At 43.0% G+C, this 24,440-nt stretch overlaps 1 protein-coding gene across 2 annotated transcripts in view; it reads left to right on the plus strand.

Annotated features, from left to right (window-relative positions):
- CNTN3 (contactin 3) overlaps window positions 1-24,440 on the plus strand; it is a 94,649-nt gene that overhangs the window by 61,303 nt on the left and 8,906 nt on the right. For both annotated transcript variants that reach the window (XM_056501850.1, XM_056501849.1), the window contains exons 7-16: window positions 5,310-5,446; window positions 7,469-7,598; window positions 8,652-8,802; window positions 16,336-16,463; window positions 17,715-17,890; window positions 20,448-20,565; window positions 21,608-21,766; window positions 21,844-21,993; window positions 22,804-22,874; window positions 24,055-24,289. In XM_056501850.1, coding sequence (XP_056357825.1) covers window positions 5,310-5,446; window positions 7,469-7,598; window positions 8,652-8,802; window positions 16,336-16,463; window positions 17,715-17,890; window positions 20,448-20,565; window positions 21,608-21,766; window positions 21,844-21,993; window positions 22,804-22,874; window positions 24,055-24,289 — 1,455 coding nt within the window. The remainder of the gene's footprint in view (window positions 1-5,309; window positions 5,447-7,468; window positions 7,599-8,651; window positions 8,803-16,335; window positions 16,464-17,714; window positions 17,891-20,447; window positions 20,566-21,607; window positions 21,767-21,843; window positions 21,994-22,803; window positions 22,875-24,054; window positions 24,290-24,440) is intronic.

Genomic DNA, 24,440 nt, shown 5'->3' on the forward strand with positions numbered 1-24,440 from the left:
CAATAATGAATTATAGCCTAGAATCCACAAAGCCCTTGAACACAGGCTCAGCTTCACTCCTGTCCATGGTCAGTTTCTCAAGAATTCCTATAAATCTGTAATTCTCACCCTGAAAAAAAAAAAAAGAAATGAGTTTGTTTTATTGTAGTTATGGTGTGTTGTAACTGCAGCTCTCAACCCATCATTGCTGTTAATAATTAAAGCAGATATTCTGGGTTCATTACAATACTCACAGACTTTTAATCTTCCTTTTTTCTCCTGAAGGATTTTATCAAGAAAAACCTGACATCAAATGTTCAGTTTTTTGTCCTTTTTACAGTTCCAACATTTGTTAAATGCCAGGGGAGTTCAGATTGTGCTAAAAATAGGACAAGATTATCCAACTTCGATTGAGTGTAGAATCTGAATATATAAATAATTTGCTTTCCCTTTATTAGTGTGTTCATTTGTCATCGTTTTTAGCTTCCCATAAAAAGATAACAGAAAAAAAATAAAAGAATCCAGGGAGATGTTTCATGGCAGAGAAAAATGAGAGGAGATGAAACAATTACGTTTTTGTGTTTTAGGATGCAATTAAACATGAAGCACGGTAAAGATATGTAAAGCAATTAATTTAAAGTATAATTGAAGAAAATATATTCTTAATTAGCCCATGCTGATATACCAGAAGTCCTGCTTGGCAGCACCAAGGTAAAATGTTTGACAGGGAGAAGGAAATTCTGCTGCTGTTCTCCTTTTGCTCTGCAGTGCTGAGCTGTGATAACAAAATCCCCCAGGAATAAGTAGAATCTACATCATTTTTTTAGATTATTAAAAAATACTGGTATATTTTGGTGGTTTTTTTTTAATAATCTACCAGCAAAATTAAACTGAAGCTGTGTTATTTGTGGAAGAATATCTCTGCTTAAAGTTTTTATCTGACTAAGAGATGTCTTCAAACCATCAACAGCAAAGCTACAAACAACTAAATAATATTAATGAGTTGCTGAGTTTGATCAACCTCGAGTTTAATTGCTAATGCTAATAATATAATTTTCTTGCTACCCAGACAACTAATTTGTCCTTTTTTTACATGCTAAAGCTTTTCCCAGTGATTTGGAATTACCTGTTGCTTGAGGGTATTCTCATTTTCAAACAGGAGTCAAAAAATTGATATTTTCAGAGAAAATAAAATAAGGAAATGAGTGTTCATCCCTGCTGCAGTGTGAGTGTCAGAGCCTGACTTTGGGTCAGAACCTGCAGGTTCCACTTTGGGGTGGGTTTTCCCCCTTTTGCTTCATCCTGCATCCTCCTGGAAGTTCATCCTGCTCTGATTTTCTGCTGAGTTCCCCAGAGGTGTTTCAGAGATTTCCAGCCCATCTTTCACAGTGGGAATGTCCAAGTTCAAGTGTAAGAAGGCAAAACCTTGTGTGAATCCCTGTTCTGGGAGAGGCTTTGGCTCCCAGCAGAGCACAGAGCTCCCTGGAAGAGCTGTGCCCCTGGAGTTCTGCCTTCCCTTCACTCTATTCCCCTGGCCTATAGGATTAAAAACTGATTTTTGTTGGATTCTCTCACTCTGAAGGAAATAATAGATAAAAATAGGTGTTTTGATGCATTGTGTGTGGTTAGCCCACAAATAATTGACAAATCCCAGCACAGCCTCACTGCTTCCTGGAGCATCACTGCATTTGGTCCTCCTTCACATCAACCCCTAGAATGTCACAAAGGGTTTTGTAAAATCTGAAAAAAAAATGGTTTTTCCTTCCCTTTTGACCTACAATGAAGGCCTGGATTGTAATGAAGCAACAATTGTTTGCTGCAGGCTTAACTGGCTGGAAGAGAAGGGTCATCATCACCACCAAAGAAAGATGAGAGGGATAATCCCTGGGATGCTTTTATCAAGTTACACTCTTGTTCTCTCCCTGCCTCTGGGACCACGGGCACTGCAAGGCATGTTTTAGGCTAAAACAACTGAAGCAAAATCCAGGCTGGTGCTTTTCCAAGTGACTGGCCATGGAGCTGACAACTAACCTGCTTTAGAAAATCACTTACCTACAAGCATTTCATCCTGGGCGAGCTCCAGATGAATCTTTCATGAAGATTGCACAGCAAGTTCCAAAGAATTCTTAATGCTATCCCAAAATACTGATTCCTGTCACAGTCTCAAACCCTGTGAACTCCTTCAAAATTAACCTCCAGCCTCTCAGCTTACAGGACAATGTCTGTTTTGTTGGGTTTTTTTTAATCTCAGCAAGGATGTGCTGCCTGTTCCTTGCTTCAGGAAGAAGTGACTCCTCCTTCTCTCCTCAGGAAGATCCAGGTTTGACAATGGCTCTGCAGTAGTTCCAGGAGAAAATGAGGCTGTTACCAGGTACAGATGTGGCAGTGATGGTGGAATCAGATATTTTGGGCAGTAAAATTTGCCTGGCATTGACTAAACCCTGAGAGGAATAAAGCTGTTTATTCAGTGTCCTCAGGCAGAGCTCAACAGAAAGGGGAGTGCTGGGCTTGACAAGTCCTGCTCTGCTGTAATAGAGACAGATAAAAACACTTGTTCTTCATGTAGAACAGCTGAGTCTTTATTCACATAACTTATATTTATGTGATTGTTAGAAGGTGCTGTGTTTAAATCTAATTGGTCAGCAGTTCATTGAAACTCAGTCCATTGGTTGGTAATGGCTAGGGTATATATTCATCAAACTTTTCTCTTTTTAAATCTGTTTACATTCTTGTCTCTTGGCAAGTAGATATTTCACACGGGCAAAATCTTTCTCTTCACAGTTATAAACTGTCTTTCCACAAGAATAGATTGTTATTGAAGAGATTAGAATAGATTGTTAACTGATTTTCACTGTTACAATTATTTTTTTCATGGGGACTTATCAGGCTAGTTGTTAGCTTAGCCAAAGTAACAAGTTCTGATTTTACAAGGCCTGACTTTACAAGGACTTTCTTCTCTAAGGTTTTATCTATATGTACCACTGCTCCTGTTTTGAGAGGGTGTCAAAGCACCAGAGCTCTGGTGCTGACCTTTCTGCAGTGAAGCATCTTTATCCTGGCCAGGAGTCAGAGAATTCCCAGCTGGAACTGCCCCTGCTGAGCTGCCTTTTCAATTTTGAGCTGGTTGGTCAAATTGTTCTCTTTCAAAGACAGATTGAAAATGGTGCTTTTCTCCCTGCTCAACTCCTCCATCAGTAATTGGAAGGGAAAAAGAGTCTTCCTCCAGGAAATCACTGAAGTCTCCATCAGCACTCCCTTGTGGATGGACAAGCAGCAGGAATTTCTCACCCTGTGCCTTGGGAAGCTGTTCTGTGCATTTCTGCTTTATTTTATTGAGTGGGAACTTGGGAAACCTTCCCATGGAGACTGCCTGACACACTGTCCTAAAACAAGATTAGAAAGACAATGATCTTTTTATTGGTAGAATTGAATCCAAGATCTTTAGGCTTGAAAACAGATTATATTTAACCTACCTTCAGGTGGAGATAGGCAGCAGATGTTAAATATTCCACCTGTATGGATCCATCAGCAATTCAAGAGCTGCTGAATGCTGATAAATATTTAGGTGTGCAAAGTGCTCATTACATGGAGCCCTGGGCTGGTGGGGCAAATCCTCCCAGTGACAATGTGAGGTGAAGCAATGGCTGTCCTGAGCTCCAGTGTTGTGATATCAACTTTGAAGATTTAACCCCAGTTAATACCAGTGAAATTGTACATCCATGTGACACAAAGATCAGGTCATCCTGTCTTTTGCAGCTGAGGGTGCAAAAATTAAAATATCCCCAAATCAGTGAGAGGTGTAAATCCTCATGGGGATGTGAAAAAAAAGTAATATTCAGAGAGTATCACTGTCAGCAAACATTGGTTGAATTCCAGTATTTATGAGTAGTTAAAACCTCAGTGAATACATTTTAGGATGTTCTTCTGTAAGAAGTTAACCCTAAATGTGGATACATTAATCATTAATGGATCAATAACCATTCTCATAAAAGCCTGGTGCTGTACATGGTCATTGAGGTCTTTTCACTGCATTGAGGAACCTGGGATTGAGAGATTTCTGTGCTGGGAAACAAGGAATCCTCTGGAATGGAATGATTTCCAGCCCTGGCCTGGGAAGGTTCAGCCCTGAGCTGTGCCCACCTCCCTCCTGCCCACGGACAAATCCCAAATTTCCCTGGCCTGAGTTAATTGCTGGTGGAATTCCATTGCAGTGGGAAGTTCAGTGAGGATTTACCTGACCTTCTGTGCTTCCTGCACTCCTGCATTAAATAATGTTTCCTACATCACCAGGGACTTGTTTTCTCCCAGTTGTTCTCATATGAGGATGTTATGAGATTTTCCTGAATTACTGACTTAAGATAAGCAAATGAACTCTGGAAAATTCCTTGCCCATAGCTAAGAGTTTGCAGCCAAGTCTCATCCTGCTTTTTCATCTGTTTTCTACATAGGCAACGTTCAGGATTTATCTTTTCTTGGAGAAATAGCATAGGCTGAGATTATGAACTTTCCAGTAAATTAAATAAATACAAAGAAAATTCACAAATGACTATAAAACAGTGTTGAACTGATGTGTGAAATAGCACTAAAGGAATAAAAATAAATTGCTGTTGTCTTTCATGCACTGATGTTTATTTTCCAAGTGAGCTTTCTCCTTCCTGTGAAAGCTGTAACAGATGTTTTAAATATCTTTACAGTTTTAACTGTATTTTGGGTAATTCTGAAGAATGTATGGCATTATTGCATCAAATTTTGGCTTAAAAAATGGTGATTTTTATGGACTTTATTCTACTGGTTTGCATTACTCAAATTCTGTGCCAAGACTTCTGTTTTCAAAAACAATCTCATATATCCATGTTTTCACCCAGTTAAGTGCTGCCTTGCATTAGAAAACAATTTAAATGGTATTTAGCACCAAGGCTGACATACCATTATTTTTTTTAGGACTTAAAGGATTCTCTTCAGCATTAATTTGATGATTTAGCCACATCACTTATTTAATTTCAGCCTCACCATTAATGTCTTTCTCTTACATTTGCCTCGATTGCAAAATGATGTTGTTTAATCATTAGTGACTTTAATATTGGTTTCACAATAGTCCAGCTTTAGTGATCTGTGCTCTCAATTTTCTTCTGGCTTAGTGCTCATAATAAAAATGTATAAGAGGAGTAATAAGTTATTTGTTTCATCAGGGGGCCTGAAGCAGGAGCAGTGGGAAGCTCTTTGGTGCAGATCAGTCTGTGCAGAAATGGATGAGCTCTGTGCCAGTTAACCCTTTGATGCTGGTCTGGAGCAGTAACTTGTGAGGTCTTTGTTGTGTGTTTTATCTGCAGCAAAGCCTCACTGGCTCCAGACCATACAGGATGTGGAGGTTGCTGTGGAGGACACCTTATTCTGGGACTGCAGAGCAAGTGGGAAGCCCAAACCATCCTACAGGTGGCTGAAGAATGGAGAGCAGCTGGCAATAGAGGTAACATTCTGTTTGGGAAAAGTGCTGCTGTGTAAAATATCTGTGCAAATGGGAGAATCCAAAAACTCCTGGCATTAGTCAAGAGAAACCTTTGATGCTGGGTTTGTATTTTTTGAGAGCATCTTGATGAAACCTCAAGAGCTGCAAAGACAAATTTATGTTGTACAAAAATATTCCAGCTAAAAGCAGATTTGAAAATAATAGAACCACAAATGAAACATGTAAGGAATGACTGGGGAAGGAAGTTTAATAATGTTATAAATAAAGGATGGAGAACTTGAATTATTTTACTATATTTGCAGCTGGCATTTCATTAAAGGTAGTAAGAAAATATTTTCCAATTTCTTGACAAAACTTCCTGAGGTTTCATGGGTTTACCACTACTTGTTGCAAAGAATGGAATACAAACAGCAACATAACATAGATATTTGCTTTGATGCAGTTGTCATAGTAAAATAATTGAAAGTAATGCATTTGGTGACAGGAAAAAGAGGTTGAACTTGGAAGGTGAAAGGTCTGAAATGCAGAACAGGATCTGATAGCCTTTATTTATTGATGTTAAATGCTTCATTGGAAAGCAGCCCCATTCAGGCCATCAGGAATATGAACTCCAGGCACTTTGCAGGAAGGCATTTTACCCTTGGCCTGTGTCTTGTGCTCAACACTGAGTTTTTTGGGAAGAAAGGGACTGCTCAGGTGAATTCAGTGGATGAAAAATTCTGACAAATGAGCAGAGCACTGGGGAGCATTTCTTACATCCGTGCAGGCTGAAAGGAATGGTGGTGTTTTGTGGACAGGTGAAGTGAGGGAGCACAGACTCTCTTCTGGGTGATTTAAGAGCATTGTTGCTGTGTCACACAGAGTCACTGAGGTAATGGGCTGGTTTTTACCTCAGGAAGTACAAAAATACCTTGGAATCATTCGGTCTCCCCGTGCCTCAGTTTGGAGTGTTGCTGTCCAGCCTTGTGGCTGCTCTGGGAACAGTGCAGGAACTCTTTGAGAAATAGCCCTGAGCAGAGCCAGGGCAGCTCTCTGTGAGCAGTGATCAGGTGTCTCCTGCTCCTTCCCTGCACTAATCCCTGTCTCCTTCACAAACATCTCCTGGGGCTGTCCACTCAGCTCTCCCCTTCTCCATGAATCCATCTTTTCTCAGAGCAGCAGCCTGGGGTGCTGCACAGGAGATGAAGACATGGAGACTCAGGTTTTTTCCTCTTTGGGGTTGTTTTCTGTCTCTCAGCTGGGACAGGATTTGTCAGGGAAGGAGCTGAGCTGAGCTGGGACCAGCACTGGGTGCTGCCCTTGGCAGGAGGCAGGGAGGGAGTGATTGCTCTGGGGCTCCTTTTGGGTCCACACCCAAAAACCAGCCCTTAGAAAACACTTTTGGGCAGGTAGTTTGGGGTTTAGTCCATTACTGTCTCTCTGGTTTCCCCCAGAGGTTGCTCCCCAAAGTTTGGTTTTTCTTTCTCATGGCTCCTTTTCTCACCAGCTCTGCTCTCAGATTAGTCACTCCCTGCTGTAATTGAGCTTTCCAGGAATGAGCAAGGTGGGAAGAGCCAGATCCTTGAGGAGCTGTGCTGGCTCCAAGGCACTTCAGTTTGTGGCTTTGGTTTAATGGCTGGTGGAATTTTCTCTGCAGTGTTGCAGAGAGCTCATTAGCAAGTGGCACATGTGAAATCCCTAAATAGTGCAAATGCCAGTGCCATCTGCACAGTTTGGTTACTCTGCTCTGTCTGAGGGGCTGGGAGGATTCTGGAGAAATAAAAGGGCATTTGAGATTGCCAGACCTCAGTGCAACTGGGAAAGTTTGAAGAATGACTTCATACACTGCACTGATCTGCATATCTGATCACCATTGCTGTACCATGATGCAGTTGTGTCACTTCTTTCAGAACTGTTTTCATTATTATACTTTTGCATTTGCCCTATTCATTGTATTTATGCTGTCCTATTTCTACTCCTTACTTATTTTACATTTTTCACAGGAAATATATCATCAATAAAGATATTTTTCTTAATATTCAGGGAAGGATCCAAATTGAAAATGGTGCACTTACAATATCAAATCTAAATCTGACAGATTCTGGCAGATACCAGTGCATAGCTGAAAATAAACATGGTGTCATCTCTTCCAGTGCAGAGCTCAGGGTTGTAGGTAAGATGTTCCTTTCTTCACTAAAACACAAACCTCATTATCCCTCTCCACACCCCCTCAGATTTAACTCACTCAGCTGCTGTCACTGAAATAAAACATTTTTGTCAACCTGATGTCTTTATCTGCAGAGCTGAGGAGTTGAGTCATCTGCTGCCAGAGGATTTTCAGGCCAATCACTCATTTAAAAGAGAGCAGGATAAATTATTCACAAGGGGAAGAGCAGGGATGGGGGGTTGGGTTTGGGCCAGAGGATTAAAACCTCTGGTGTGCTGTGGAGGTGGTGCTGGCTCCATCAGCTGCTCTCAGCTCTGTGTGGGACCACATGGGGTTAAAAATCTCAGTGTGCAGCTTTTCTGGAGCAGGGACAGGCAGTGGCATCCAGCCATCCCCACCTGCCTGGGCTGGAATAGTGCCAGCTGTGTTTGGGGGAGCAGTTTGGAACTGACACCCTCCCACTGGGCATTTCTCATTTGGGACAGGACAAACTGAGCCCCAGCAGTGCTGTGTTTTGGGACACAGGTTATTTATTTCCTTTGTGCTGTTGGTCAGCTCCTGCAGCCTTGCTCTGCTCAAACACTGAATTTCCTTTCAAAGGCCACGAGCCTTTCCCAAGCTGTTAGCTCATGAGAACTTCACCCAGAATGAGCTGCACTGACATTTCTTGTCATCTGACACAAGGAGCTGGGAACCTTCCAGTTCCCTGGGGTCCAGGGAGGCTCCTGGTGTGATACAGATCAGAGTGATCAGATAAATCTGCTCCCTTCAGCAGAGCATCAGCTGGGCAGGTGCTGAGCACTCCCTGCTCATTGAGCTGAGATCCTCTGTGCTTGCCCTGCTGGGTGCTCACCTGCACAGCTGAGACCTTTGGTAGCAGGATGAGGTACAAAAAAGGAGGAGAAAATGCCTAATTGCCCAATAGAAGATCTGTCTGAACTAATTAATGGTGTTAATTATGTTTGGAATCTGAGAAGTGCCCGTGCAAGTGCTAAATAGCAGTATCATTAATCTCATTAAAAGTGCTTTATCTCACTACTACTACCCCTTCTGTTTTAGCCTCTGCTCCAGATTTTTCCAAGAGTCCAATGAAGAAGCTGATCCAGGTTCAGATAGGCAGCACAGTTGATTTTGAGTGCAAACCCAAAGCTTTCCCTAAGGCCAAATGTTCCTGGAAGAAGGGAGGTGAGCAGCTACACGAAAATGAAAGGTATCACGTTACATTGGTTTATTTGTTTTAATCTTACAAGAAGCTTTTGTGAGTCTTTTTATGCACTAGTGTCAGCTGTAGATCCAAACACTTGTAAAGTCTCTCTGAAGTCTGCCTGGCCTGGGGTTCTTTGCTTGTTTTTTTTGTTGTGATGGTATGGGAGCACTGAGAGTGCAAGTGTGGTGCTTTCTCTAAGGTCAGGGGGCAGATTTTGTTTTCAGTTTAATGTAGAGTTGGGCTTGATTTAGAGAGAACCAGGTAGAAAACTGGGAATGCAAAGCTGTCAAAAGTACTAAAAGGCTTCAGCAAAATGCTCTGAAAATGTTGGCAAAGGGGCATTTGAGGTGTGTTACAGCCATGGGGATGATACAGCTGAGAAGAGAAAGAAAAGTTAATTGGGAGGTCAAGAATAACAGATGAAAAGATGAAAAGGAAAGTGCAGTTCCAAGTTCTTTTTAAGCAGCCATGATCCTACCAGGGATAACAGATGTCATCATTGTTTGTTTATTTGTTAGGGTTAGAGTGAGACTGGATGTATTTTGGGATTGTAATTCTCAGGGGAGAGTTTGTGATTCACCCATACCCCCAACTGCTGATTTCCAACAACATGTAAATGTTTTTTTTTTCCCAGAAATACCCATTAAAGCATAATTGAATTAATCACAAACTCAAAGTGCACAATTGTGCTGGTTAAACTGTATAAAAAGACAATTCAGGGCTGTACCTCTCTGCTCTGGGGCTGCCTTTGGGTTTGCATCTCTCCCCACTGGCACTGCTGACTTTCCAGCCTTTCTGCTCTGCATTTCAGTATTTACACAGACTGGGAGTTACAGAGAGGAACTGGGGCAGCAAGGAAGCTCCCTGGGGGAGAGGTGTGATTGAGATAATTACAGGTCTGGTTCAGCATGGGTAAGGCCAGTGTGGCACTCCTGTGCTCAGGACGGGCTGTGCACGCTCACAGGAGCCAGAACTGGTTTTTGGGAGCTCTCTCTGGCACCAGGTCAGCTTTCCTGTGTGAGCCAGACACAGGCTGAGCCCCAGCACCAGCCCTGGAAGGTCACAAAAGAGCCCAGGAGGCCAGATGTGAGACTGAGGAAGCCAAACCTTTGGGGCGTGAAGGAGGATTGCCACGGCAGTGTGGTGATTTAAGGAACGTGCCCCTGCTCCTCTGGGACTGGGTGTTGGTTTGTACAAAGCTTAGCCTGGCTTCAGGAACCTGCTTCTGAATCAGACAGAATTCTTCTGGTCCTGTTCCTGTAAAACACCACCTTGTGCTTTCCTTTTGCAATTTCTGAGCACAGAATCTGCTCCCAGCTGGATGAAACCTGAGAGATTTCAGTGGGGACTTTATTTGTTCCATCCCCAGGCTGGAGCTGTTCCTTGTACCCTGAAGCTTTGGGCACTCTCATCTTTGCCCTGGCTCCTTGTTCACAGGGGCCACAAGAGTTTCCCTGTGTTCTGGTGTTAAGTGTTGTCAAATGTGACAATTTGGCAGAAGTTGACAATTTTGCAGAGCTGGATGTGGTGCCACAGCCTCACTGGCTGCCTGCCTTCCAAAACAGCACTTCTTGAATGCTTCTAGCCTTTAATTTAACAATATTAATGTATTAAATTAAACTGTGGCTTCTAAAATTTATGTGAAACTTCTTGTCTTTTGATGGATCTCAATCGGTTTTATTTTTATGGCTGCTTTTGTAAAGCACGAGATAAAAATGCACAGCACCTGATTTTGTCCATTTAGGAAAATTCCTAACTTTTGTCCCAGTTCCATTTCCATAAAAAGTGGAATCATCTGGGGGGATAGTACCAGGCTGAAGAAATCCACACTCAGCTTCCAAAAATGAATTGAAAATGATGCTGCCTGCTTAGGTTTATGAACATAAATTACAGCTGTTACTTCTGCCAAGTGCAGGTAATTCCAAAATATGACCCAGAGTTTTATTTTTGACAACATATTGTAAATGGCTTCCAGAGGAAGCACAATAACAAGGCAGTAATCCTGAATTAATCCAAATGAAGTAAAGTGGCCTTTGGAGAAGAGCAGAGTGTGGTTCTTTGCACAAAACCCTGGAGTTCATTACTGTCTGCTGTGAATAATTGCAATTCATGAATTTCATGCAGTTCCACAAATTCCTGCAATTCAGAAAAGGGTTTCAAATTAGCAGGACATTTTTTAAGCCATTAGCTCCCATTTCCAGTGGAGAAGTCTGGTGGGGAGGGTTTGCTCTTTTTTTAATTGCAGCAAACAGGAGGAATGAGTTCCTCCCACAAGGGAGGTCCAGCCTGGACAACACCTGGGAGAGGTGGGGAGGAGAGAGAGCTGAATTTTAATTACATTTGCAGCAGCATGGGTAGGATTGATATGTCTTGAGGAAACTCCTATTTGAATAATAAAGATAAAACAGAAATACTTGAATTTCTTGTATTCAGAGAACTTGGGTTTCACTGAGGTACTGACCACAGTGCTCCAGTAAAGCCTCAGAGAGTTTCATTTTGATGGCACTGTTGCTCGTGTTCTTAATTTATTTTTAAATGGTGCTGCTTTTTTCCTATGTAGAAGATTTGGATAATGACTCAGTAAATTTTAATTAAATGAGCTGAATATAGTGTGTCTTGTGGAGGGGAGAAAATATAATTCAAAATGGATTCACGAGCTCTGGGCTGAGAAATCGCTCAGCATTGAAGAAAGCAATCTTGTTTCTTGTTAATTTTGCAAAGTGTGTAATTTTTTTTTTTCCTAGAATATCTTTAATAAAGAGAGCTAAACATTAAAGAGCAGTGGAGTGCAGAGAGAAGTGAAAGCATAGGATAACATGCAGAAGGAAAGACAGAAAAAGGGAATTAAATTTATCGGGTGCCGAGATACTCCACCTCCAGATGGATGAATTTTTGTTGTCTTTTTATCCTCCAGAAAAGGAGGATTAGATGTTTAACCAAGGTTAACACACCAAAACCAGAATAAATACTAAAATAGCTGCAACCCAGACATAACCCCTTCCCAGATTTCCTTAATGTTTTATGGATGAACATGACTTTTCATTTTCAGTTTGTACTTGACAGTCGCTGCCTGTGGGCTGCAGTGGGTCCTGAACTCCTGGCTCAAATACCTGCTGCAAAAGGGTTAAAACCAGGATTTTGTTAAAATACAGAGCAGCATTTCACCTTTAAACAAACTCACCTTTATTCCTAGATGTTTCTAAATTTGCCAAGACTAGAAAAAGATGAGGAGATGCTGCAAAAACTTCACTAAAAGACTTCCCAGTGCAATTCCCTTAGGAAAACTCCAGTTTTAGCAGCTTTCATTGTGGCCAAGTGATGGAAAATTAAGGGAGGAAAGAAATTATTCCTGTTAAAAAAACTGTATGATATTTAGAAGTGTTAGTTAATGGCTTTAGCTTCCGCGCAATTTAAATTAAATATTTTTATTCATTTTGTATTACAGTTTGAAATGCTGTGATGTGAAATGTAATGCATTTACTTAGCAGCACTTGCATAGGATTTTTTTTTTTTTTTTTTTTTTTGCTGACTTGCCTGTTAATTAATCTGCTTTAATTTAGCTGGAATTTGATTGATACATTAAAAGACAGTCGTGACCCACTTTTCCACTGTTCCTTTGCACTGAAGTGTTACAGGCTGGAATGTGTTTGTGTTTATTACCACATCAACAAGGATCTAAAGTAGTTGTGCTTTTGTGATTGCTGAGTTTGATGGTGTCTGATAGCTCAGGAAGGAAGCATTGCCTTGGGAGGATGAGCAGGTTTGCAGTCATTAACACTTGCATTAATGACACCGAGCTTCAGGGGCCTGGGGCACGTTCTGTCTGCTCTCTAAATTCAATTTATAAAGAGGTACCATTTTTTAAATAGATGTATAAAGAACTATCATTACTCTCAAGTTGGGAACCCCAAAGTCCTGAAGTTGTTTAATCCTCCTCCCCATCCTTGACCTCAGTCAGGGTGTGGGTGTGAGTTAAGGGGAGTTTATTTGTCTGTAGAGAAAAAGAATTTTCCCAAACATCAATTTCCCCCAGTTTAGCTCAGGAACTAGTGGGAGATGATGAGTTTGTCAATGATGTTTGACCAAACAGGTCCTAAATCCATCTCCATCTGGAACTGAGGTGGATTTAGGACCATCACTCCCCCATGGTCCCTTTTAAAGGGGTTTTTCTTAAGGTTTTGTGCCATTTGCCAGGGTATCAGAAGGTTGTGGAAAATGGAATTTCCATGGAAAATTGCTGGCCTTGAGCAAAATGTTTTGGAAAATCCCCTGCAGGTGCAGGGAACGCCAAAGGCTGGATTGTTATTTTTGTGTGTCACAGCTCTGGGTCTCTCCCTGGCAGTGTTTCAGCACCCTGGGTGAATATTGAATAATTCTGAGTAAACTAAGAGCTAAAAGTTTGTCTCATGTTTCAGCAGGAGGGGCAGAGCTATTTTTGGGTTTAGGGTTTCCATAGGCTCTGAGCTGCATTTATTGTTTGGTAAATGGAAAAAATGGAGCATTGGTCTTTTTCTAATTTACCAGTAAAGATTTTATTTCGATTACAATATTTTTCTCAAATTGATTTTTTTTTGGTCTATTGTTTGCTTTTTGTTTTTAATTCTAGAAAAAAATATTCTTAATTATATCTGAGTTTTAATAAGCTTTCTGTTTAATTATTTTAGGCAAGCTAGGCTTGCAGGTAGCTCAGAGCACTCTAAAAGTGATTCATTTTAATTAAACAATAGACATTTCCAGGTTTATTCCCTGATCCTGCTTTTTCCTTTGTTTGATCTTAGGCTTTTTCAGCACTTGGGGTTTCTTCAGTTTTGTATTTTTTCTGTTGGAAATTGCATCAAAGTAGATGAAGCCTCAGCTATAAAGTGCAACAGCATTTGCTTGTAACCATAATTGATATATTTTAACACCTTTTTTTGATGTCATTCTAATTACCTATAAAATGTATCACTCATGTCTTTAACACATTTAAAATACCTATAAACCATATGGCACGGCTTAATTAATTCTAAATGTTCCATCTAACATGAAGTGCAGCCAAATATGACTTAGGAATTTTCCCCAACAAGTTAATGAACCTCAGGGAAGTCACTGGTGAGGCACATCCTCCCTTGAAAAAACACCTCAAATGCCACCTCATCAGCTGAGCTACCTCAGGATGCTTTGTGGTTAGAAATGGATTAAACTGCCTATTTATAGCTCTCCTTCTCACCCCAATAAGATGCTTTTGTCTGTTGTTCTAGCAGGGTGACTTGTTATCTCTTGTAATTTGCATCTGCTAATTTCATTATTGCACTGCCTTTGCCCAGAGGGAGAAGAGCTCAGCTACAGCACTGAGAGCTAAAACACCTTTTTTAAGGAAATACAATACAAAAAATGCAATTTCAACTAATTGAGGAAAAAGCATTTAAAAGCTGTGCATATTTCTGTTTATGGTGTACATTTTCTGTATATGGCAGTCCCAAAAATCCAGTTTCCTCGTGCAGAGCAGTGCAGCTGTGCAGGAGTCCAGGTTCTGCTTTCAGAGGTGTGGAACAGCCCCACGGGGCTCTGAGGATGGATTTGCAGCTGGGGCAGTGGAATTCCAGAGCCCTGCTGGACTCCCACTGCTAAGGGAGGCATTTAGGGAACGTGGGTTTGGGTCAGGGTAAGATCACTGAACCCTTGATGACCCTTTGATGAAGAAATTTCCCCCAAAATCTCATCTAAGCGATGTTGGGGACGGAATAGAGAAATATTATAAGTACCTAGCAAGTAGGTCTGAAACAATAGATGAAATAGAGATGTAAGCATATTTTGATATCGATGCTGAAAGTAGTCATTTAAGGTTTGAGGCCTCTTCCTTTGTTTAGATGATGCCAAATGCCACAAATACCAAAGAACCAACAGACATCCTGTCCCAAACCTGGCAGGAAAGGTCTGAAGATAAGGGTTACAGATAAGAAAGCCAGAAAACATGGTAATTTAGTAGTTCCTATAGGTTGCATGCAAATATTAGGAAATTAGTATATTGTACTAGATTGGTTATTGGAAAATTAGAATATTCATTGTAGAAGAATACTTATTGTATTGTGAAAGGGAAATCTCTCTCTGCTCTCTGCCCTCTTATCTCTTCTCTCTTACCCCTTAGCTCTGAGCTCTAAGCTCTCTCTTGCTCTCTCTCACTCCCTTGCTCTTCTCTCTTATTCTCCATGCTCCACACTCTTTCTTATACCCACACCCTCATAACAAACTGCAAACCTGAAGAACAGATAATAGTGAGCTCTGAGTCTGTCCAGCGACCGTCCAACCACCCGACCCCCACAAAGCCTCCCTGGCCATTGCTCTGCTCCTTGTCACTGGGAGAAGAGGCTGAGCCACCCCTCACTGCAGCCTTGGGGCAGTCCATCCCATGCTGATCCCAGCACAGCAGGGTTTAACCCCAGAGCTCACCTGGGACAAGTGACAGGGATCTGCTGACATCGTTTTACCTCCTGAGTGTTGAAAATAAAAAGAGCAGCAGAGGTGTGTAATTAACTCATTCCTTTTGTACTGGAGAAAGCAGCAGGTTAATAACAGGGGGAAGTGAGCACAGAGCCCTCCAGCTCTTCTGAGGGAGGGCAGGAGGGTGGCAGGGCTCAGTCTGGGGACATTTCAGCCTTTTCAGCTGAAAACCGAGCAAGACCCCAGCTGGTGCAGGCAGAGCTTTGCCTGGAGAGGTTCTGTTTGCTGCTCAGCATTTCCACATCACCCTCCAGCCAAGGTGCTGTGCTCCAGCTTGGTGCCTCCCATGGGATGTGAGAGGAAAGCTCTCAAAGCTCATGTGACTTGGGCATATCAGGAAAATGGCACCTTTTGTAAATTACTGTGGGCATTTTTATACAGATGCAGTTATTTTGCTGCTGCAGGTTGTCTTAGGGTAGAAGTCCCTGAAGCTGTGGGTAGAACAGGTGGGAGGAGGAGAAATAGGGAGAGAGGGATTCAAATCAGCCTTCCCTGTGCCTGCTGTCTGGGATGTCACCTCTGCTGTGGGGACATTGCTGCTGCTGTGGGTTTTCTTCAGTCCACATCTTTTATAAACACATCCCTGCTTTTCCATGCTCCCACTGCTGGAGGTTGTGTGGGGTAAAGGGAATTTTCTGTCCTGCAAGTCCTTCCACAAAGGAACAACCCCATGGAGTTGTCATGGTAATCTCAGTTATTTCAAAGTTGCTGTGCAGGATTGCTTGAGGTAAACAACAAGAGCTGAAAATTATTCCTGTTTCAATTGGTGCAGCTGAGAAAGGTGGAGCTCATGTGGGATTTCTCTCTTTCACACACTGCATGTGCCCACATCTCTTCAAACATTGGTTCTACTGGTGTCCAAAGTGATATGTGGTTGGGTTCAAGTTTGTTGTGTACTGTCAGTGGATGGTCACAACATTTTCAGACCCCAGGCTGGTAATTATCCTGGTTTCAGCTGGCATAAAACTCATTTTCCTCTGAATTGTTGGTACAGTTTAATATGTCTGAGATAACAGCATTTTGTCTACAGAAGAAAATCTGCTGGTGATTTTGTAGGATCACACTGCTGAAGGATGGAGGACTGAGGATAGCCAACGTGACCAAGGGGGATGCTGGCAGCTACACGTGCCTGGCCACAAACCAGTTTGGGACAGCCAGGGGCTCCACCAGCCTGGTAGTTACAGGTGGGTGAGCTGGGACAGGGGCTGCAGCTGGAAATGCAGACTCAGGGGCCTGGCAGAGTGTGAGAATTATTTATTTAATGTATAAAGATAAAAAGACAGCTCTTCTATTAGTTGAAAAGGCACTGAGGGATTTTTCTGTCTTTGACAGAGATGTTTCTCAGATGTGAGGGAGTTCTGAACACTTCCCTCCCTCCTCTCACTTCTCTAAACACTAAATAGTGCAATTATGCTTTTAAGTTCGTGGGGGTTTTTAATTTGTTATGAAAAAAACATGTCAATCAGAAAAAAATCTTGGAGGTAATTTTATATTCCATTCGAAAATCTGTTTTGCCCAACTGAGGTTTAAATGCTGTTTGCTTATGGAAAAAGATGTGGTGGAAACTCCAGCTGCAGGGCAGCGTTCAGGGACTCCACAGGCAGGAGAACAGAGTCTTTCAAAAGCAAATTTTTTACAGAATTACTGTTCAGAGGGATCCTTCCTCCAAGTCATCCATTCCTGGCTGCTGCTTGAGATACTGGATGAAAAGAGCCAGGAGTTTGTGAAGTTTATCTGAAAAATGGCTTCTCTCATAACATTCTTTTTCAAAGATTTTAATACCTGAAAGATCTCCCAAACTCAGAATGATCTACTATCCCACTGCATTACATATCCTGTATATCTCATAGGCCCAAACAGAATTATTTTGTTTGGTGAATTAACAGCTTCATGTTTTCAGCCTGTGCTCCTAAATGATTCATATCCCTTTATATACAAATAATAGAATTATATACAGAGAATTCCTAGAATTAAATTTTACTTTTACAGTATTTACAGTAGCTAAAATTTTTCTCTGTTAATGTGATTCTGGAATAACAAACAGCTGTTCTTGATGACACTATTTATGTTCTGTGTGATGTATGGACCCAAATATCCAGTGTGTTCTTCCTTAAGTGGATTTCCTCCAGTTTCTGAGGTTTATTTACTCCCACCTCCTCATCTGCCCAGGGGCTGCTGCTGCTTCAGAGCTCAGTGGGACTGTGAGAGCAGGCAGCTGTGGAATGGCAATTCCTGCCTGGGGATTCAGCTTGGTACAGTGGGTGGGCTGCACCCAGCAGGCTCCAATTCACCTTTCCAGTGGCCAGCAGCTCCTGCTGGGAAACGCAGGACACAGAGCTCCAGGCAGCATTCCCATCACTGATCCCATCTCAGGAGTGTGGGGCCAAGCTCAGCAGTGCAGAGAAACCCAATAACCAAATCTGTGCTCCCTGCAGAGCCAACCAGGATCACCTTGGCACCTTCCAACATGGATGTGACCGTGGGGGAGAGCGTGGTGCTGCCCTGCCAGGTGCAGCACGATCCCCTGCTGGACATCAGCTTCACCTGGTACTTCAACGGGACCCTCACCGACCTGCAGGGGGAAACCTCCCACTTCGAGAAGGTTGGAGGGGTGAGCTGCAAATCCTCTCCTCTTCTCTTCTCTCTCTTCTCTTCTCTTCTCTTCTCTTCTCTTCTCTTCTCTTCTCTTCTCTTCTCTTCTCTTCTCTTCTCTTCTCTTCTCTTCTCTTCTCTTCTCTTCTCTTCTCTTCTCTTCTCTTCTCTTCTCTTCTCTTCTCTTCTCTTCTCTTCTCTTCTCTTCTCTTCTCTTTCCCTTCCCATTTTTCAGGACTCCTCTTCTGTGTTGGAAGGGAATGGTCCCTTAGCCCATCACTTACTGTTCCTGTGCCCTGTGTTTTAGACCTGAAATGTTTAAGTTCTTCCCTCCATTTCTACCTGATTTTCCTCAGGATCACATGAAACACAGCACTGGCAGACAAAGGAGCTTGGCACAAAGAAATTCATCATGAGGGATTTTATAGACTAGACATTCAGGGGGTTTGGGGTTTTAAGCTGTTGTTTGTGTAAAGAGGAATTTGAGCTCATTTGTAGAAAACTCCACAGGTTACCAAGAGATCCATGGAAATATTTTATGGGTTTTGTATCACATTAAGGTCAGTGGAATAATTCAGTCTAGAGTTACATGCAGGTTGTGGTAAGTAAATAATCCTAAATATCTTCTTATCCTTCCAGTAGGTACAGTGTGTATTTATTAAAAGAAAGTATCATTGCAAAAATAACTTCAGTTTTCTTGGTTGGAAATTATTTTTTTTGATGGATAGATTTCCATGTACTCACATCTGGGAGGCCTGAGATCTCTGACATCCTGTAGTTATTGGGATGTTCTGGGAGCACCTCCTGATCTTCCAGATGGTTGGAAACCTGGGGGATGTGAGGCTGTCTTGCTGCTTTTGTGGATTTTTGGTCAGCCAGGTGATTTATTAAAGAGCATGGCAGACCAAGCCCAAACTCTGAGCAGACTTGTCCCCAAACTGGGGATCACCAGCGATGCCTGGGGCTGTGCTGCAGCCAGGGCAGCCCTGAGGACTCCCAGCTGCATGGGACACTCTGTGCTTGTGCTGCAGGCAGCTGGGGAAGGGCTGAGGGAGATTTCACTGTCACCTGGGCTTGTCCACCCTGCCAGAGGCTGCTGTGAGCCAGCAGTGGGACACCCATGGAAAGGGGTCCCTGCTGCAGGGGAGCTCCCCCAGCCCCTTGAGACATCCCAAACCCCCAGATAACTGGAATGCACTGCCAACATTCTGCTGGGGGCTATTTCAAGTAAAACTGCTCCATTTGAAGCCCCCTCCCCTTTGCTCAAGTTGAGTTTGCTGAGCTCAGTTTGTGCAGGATGCGATGTGCTTGCATTCACTGCTGGTGTTGGGCATCCCCTGAATATCCACTTCCAATCAAGGAGATGGATTTTAGATTGCTTTTGACTCAACTTCTAATTTATTGTAAGCAATCAGCACTGAATTGTCCTGCAAACAACTTCCATCTGTGCTGTCACAGAAGAGCAGGCACACACATGGAAGGGAATCAGGCAGAATTGGCTTCAGCTTGTGTTGAGTGAAGAATTGAGACATTGTAATGCTGAAACAAAGAAAAATAACCAAATGTTTTGAAAGGTTCCTGTTTTTTCCAAGAGTAAAATAAGCTTCAATGTCATGTTTTTGCCTTTCTCCCAAACTACTGTTTGCCCATGAATCAGTGGCCAAAAGTAGCTGAAAATACCCAAAAATTAGGGTTATGTCCTTGAAGAAAATGTTGCTTCTCCAGAAATTTAAAATTTAAAAATTAAAATCTGACTGAGACATTTTTTCACCTGGAAAATTCAACTGGAACTGAGTTAGTGCAGTAATTCAGCTGACACAAAGAGGAGATTTTGGTTTTTTTTAAGGGACATTGTCTAGCAAAGGTTTAATATCAAGTTCTGTGTTCAGTGGTGTGGAAAACAAACAGTTCACAAAGAGCCCTAACATGATAGGAAGTTATAGTTTTATTCAAGTTTTATTTCTGTTTCCCATGATCCAGGAAAAAAACCACAGGCTGTGATCTGAGAGAGAACAATGGGGGAAAACACTAAAGATTAAATATTCAGTGAATAACAAAGAGCAGAACTTGGGCTTGTAAAATGGGAAATTTAGAATGTTTGCCTAGAATATGCAACCTTTAAATGAAAGTGCTCACAATAACCTGGAGAATGGACTGAATTCAACTTTCCTTTTACTCTTTTGAACTCCTTAAAAATCTGTCATGACTTGACAGACTTGTTCTAGATCAAAACTCTGTGAATTCTGTCTAGAAATCAAATTGGTAATGGCCACAGAAAACACATTTCTCTCTTTTTAGGGCTTTGAGACAAATGGTCACAGGGCACTGAGATTATTGGGGGTTCCAGGCAGGAGGTGCCTTCCCAGTATGAGTATGTTGGAGCTCATTTCTCCCAAAAAAAGGACATTACCTCATGTTTTTTTGGGAAAATTCTCCCAAACAAGCATGGAGCTGCTGATGGGCAGTTGCTTTTGTGCAACTTCACGTTTTTTCTGCATTTCTTTTCCCTTTGCAAAGAAAACACTGCACTGCACAGGAGGTTTATTTGCATTAATGAGTGTTCTGTGTTGCCCCAGAGTGCCTCAGGTGATCTGATGATCAGGAACATCCAGCTGAAGCACAGTGGGAAGTATGTGTGCATGGTGAAGACAGAGGTGGACAGTGTGGCCTCTGCTGCCGACCTTATTGTGAGAGGTAAATCCCAGCCCAGACAGGATCCTTTTCCACCTTATTTTATATTTATAGCTGTAGAAACAGCTGATCTTGGGGGCTACAGCACCAATCCATGGCTTGAGTGGGGTGATGAAAGGCTGTGAGTTGAATTATGCCATTCTGACTTGCAACTAGGGAGAATGACAGCCCAGGTTTTGGGTGAAGCCTGATTTTTGTCAGAAAAATGAGGAGCTGGAGGTTATAACAGTGACTTCACATCTCTTTTCACTGCCAGTCCTTCAGGTCAGTGCCAAGAGGAGCTCACTGGCAGCTCTGAGGGGCTTGGAGCTGCCTCTGCAGACTGAAGTGCTGGGGACTCCAGAATCCTTGCTGTGAGATGGGCAGTTCTGCCAGAGCCCAGGAGAGGCTTTGCCCTGGGGTTTAAAGCCTATAATGCAGGATTATTCCTTTTCATTCTGAGCTGGAATGCTCACAGCTGAGCCAGAATTGTGGCTGTCTTTGCTGATCTTACAGCTACATTTATTGCAAGGTAAAAGCTTTGATCTAGAAAAGCATATTTTGCAATCAGCACTTAATCAATAGATTTTAAAATATTTTGGATATTTTCTCATTGTTCATGCAGTGTTACTCATTTCAACCCCAGAGCCAAAACCCAGGAAATGCCCAGAATGAGGATTTTCCAGAAAGCAGCAGGAAGTTTGTGTGACTGAATTGCTGCTTGGGGTGCTGAAAAATTGTTCCAGTGCCTTTTACAGTAAAGAAGTTGTAGGTAAAAAATGTCCAGACTTACAGAGATGTATCTGTAGATTAAATAGGACATTTAGGACTAAAGGAAAAGACATTGGAAAGACAGAGGGATGTGCTGAGCAAAGGTTCTTGTTAAAAAAAAAAACAAAATCCAGTTGTCTGTTCAGTTTAATGAATGTAAAACCATAATTACAGGTGTTCTTATTTCAGACTGAATTGTTTTCCTCCTCCCTGAGGAAGAAAAAAACCCAGGGAATGCATCCAGGCTGCCTCAGGGCTTGCCCCAAAGCTGTGCCTGGTTTCCATGCCTTTGCAGGCTCCCCTGGGCCCCCTGGGCAGGTGAGGGTGGATGAGATCACAGACACCACTGCCCAGATCTCCTGGCAGGAGGGCACAGACAACCACAGCCCCGTCACCACCTACAGCATCCAGGCCAGGACTCCCTTCTCGGTGGGCTGGCAGAGAGCCACCACAGGTGAGCACAGCCCCAGCCCAGCCTCTGGGGATGCCTGGCACCTGTTCCTGAGCTGCTTTTGCCTTTTTATCTCCTAGTTCCGGATGTGATCGACGGCAAAACCTTCACGAGCACAGTAGTGGATTTAAATCCTTGGGTTGAATATGAATTTCGTGTAGTTGCCACTAACAAAATAGGAGGTGGAGAGCCTAGTTTGCCCTCAGAAAAAGTAAGAACTGAAGAGGCAGGTTAGTGGGTCCTTCTATTTGTTTTTAATTCAAGAATCTGGAATATTAACAAAGAAAAAGTGTGTTCATGACTTTGGCTCTTTGCAGACAAGCTTGGAATTGCCATTTGATATAAAAGCATGTAACAAGCTCATTTATATTTTTCCACTGAGCTGTGGTACAGTTTGTGTTGCATTACTGAACATCACAGAAGCATAACATCTAAATCCATTTAAACTGCATTTACTGTGCCAAAATCTGCCAGTTCAGGCAGTGCTGCAGAGTCTGAAGGTATTAATGGATGGAAAGAGGTTAATTTTGACAGGGACTTTTCATTCCTGGTGTTTGATCAGTGAAACCCTTCCATCTAACAAGCATGTGGCTCAGAAGAACCCATCAATTATAACCCCAGCTCACTTGGAATGGGGCCATTTCCCAATTTATCTGCATAACACCCCCTGAAGTGTTCAAGGACATGGAATTCTGAGCAGCATGGTTTATTGGAAGGTGTCCTGGAACCAGATGATCTCTGGCCATTCTCTGAGTTAACTCTGGAAAAATGAAGCTTGTCTCCAGTTTTTCCAAGTTCCTAAACACAGCAGATGTGGTTTTATCTGGGAGCTGCTGAGGAGCTCCAGGTGCTCTGAGAAATCCCAGCCTGGCCCAGGGGAGGATGAATGTGGGTCAGGGCTGGGGTTTCCTAGTTCTGCCCCAGAAACATTTACCCTGATTGCCAAAGGAGTGTGACTATGTTAAACTCATGCATGGGGGTGATGTGCTGTGTTCTCCTGTCTCTGCTTCCTCAGACATCTCTGCATTTCCTTTCCACAGTTCCTGAAATTCCCCCATCTGAGGTCAGTGGGGGAGGAGGCAGCAGATCTGAGCTGGTCATAACGTGGGATGTAAGTTTGCTGGGGAGAAGTTTTCTTCACAGAACTTCTTTCTTTTCTTTTCTTTCCTTTCTGCTCTCTCTGAATCCCCTGGCTGCAGCAGCTTCTCCTCTGGGATGTGCACGTGCTCTGTCCATGTGGGATGGGAGCACATTTGCCTTTTTCTTTCACTCTCATGTGTCCCTGTGCTGGATGGAAATCCCCAGGGAATTCAGCTTGGCTGGGATTGCTTCTGTTCTCAAATGTTAATGCTGAAAAGGAGGCAGGAGGGCAGGGCAGGAGAAGGGGGATGGTTTAGCAGAGAATTGGGCTTTGCAGTGCAGATCTGCAGTTCTTCCTTTCCCACCATTAAATCTGGATGCACATGCTAACCAATACAGTTCATATTATGTATCCCTTTTTTAATGATTTAAAGAACTGTTAATATTCTCTTCCTAGCATTGACTACTCTGTGTGGTTATCTAATCATAGTCACATCAGAAGGAGGTTTAAGCCACTGTATAAGGTGGTATTGGATTCTCTAATAGCTGACCAAGCAATTATTCATTTTTTATGAACTGTGGATTGATGAAAGAAAAGTTGTATTTACTGAAGAGTGTCTTGAAGCAGAATACTTAGAGAAAACCAGAGGTTATACCTGAAAGTTGTTCTCTTCTTGAAATGCAGACCTTAAAATAGGTTGAAGGGAGCACATTTTGCTGTGCTGTAGAGAGGCTGACCTGGAGCAGAGGCTGGACAGAGTTAAAGGAATAAATTAGGGATTTATTAAAAGCTTTCAAAGGTTTCACCTTGGGCAGTGCAAGAGCCTGGCCATGGCTACACCCAAGATGGATTCCAGTCATGAGTTTTCACTTTTATAAGTTTGGATCCATTTTCATATTGGGTTTAATTGTCCAGTCCCAGCTCCAGGTTCTGCAGTCCCACCCTCCCAGATTCTCTACTCAATTCTCTGTTTGCACTTTTTGGGGCTGGAGCTGCAGCCTGTCCTTGGTTCTGGGCTGGACAAGGATTGTTGTGTGTGCTGAGCTGGGAGGAGAGCTTGGGACACTTTACATGGAGTTCAGAGTCACCAATGCAGTGCAGAGTCTGGGAATAGGAAGGCTCAGACTGCAGGCTCAGTAGCAGAGGTCCCTGGCTGAGGTTCGTGCCAGCTGCAGTGGCAGCCCCTGAGTCCCCCCTCTGTGTGTCCCAGCCCGTCCCTGAGGAGCTGCAGAACGGGGAGGGCTTTGGCTACGTGGTCGCCTTCCGCCCCTCGGGCACCAGCACGTGGATCCAGACCGTGGTCACCTCTCCTGACACCCCCAGGTACGTCTTCAGGAACGAGAGCATCCTGCCCTTCTCGCCCTACGAGGTCAAGGTCGGCGTCTACAACAACAAGGGCGAGGGGCCCTTCAGCGCCGTGGCCACCGTCTACTCTGCCGAGGAAGGTAACGCTGCAGCCCGGAGCTTCGGGCTGGGGGATGGAGAGAGGCTCAGAAAGTATGGGGTAGGCCTTAGAAAGTATGGGGTAGGCTCAGAAAGTATGGGGTAGGCTCAGAAAGTATGGGGTAGGCTTAGAAAGTATGGGGTAGGCTCAGA

The sequence above is a fragment of the Oenanthe melanoleuca genome, chromosome 12 (assembly GCF_029582105.1).
Source record: "Oenanthe melanoleuca isolate GR-GAL-2019-014 chromosome 12, OMel1.0, whole genome shotgun sequence".
NCBI lineage: Eukaryota > Metazoa > Chordata > Aves > Passeriformes > Muscicapidae > Oenanthe > Oenanthe melanoleuca.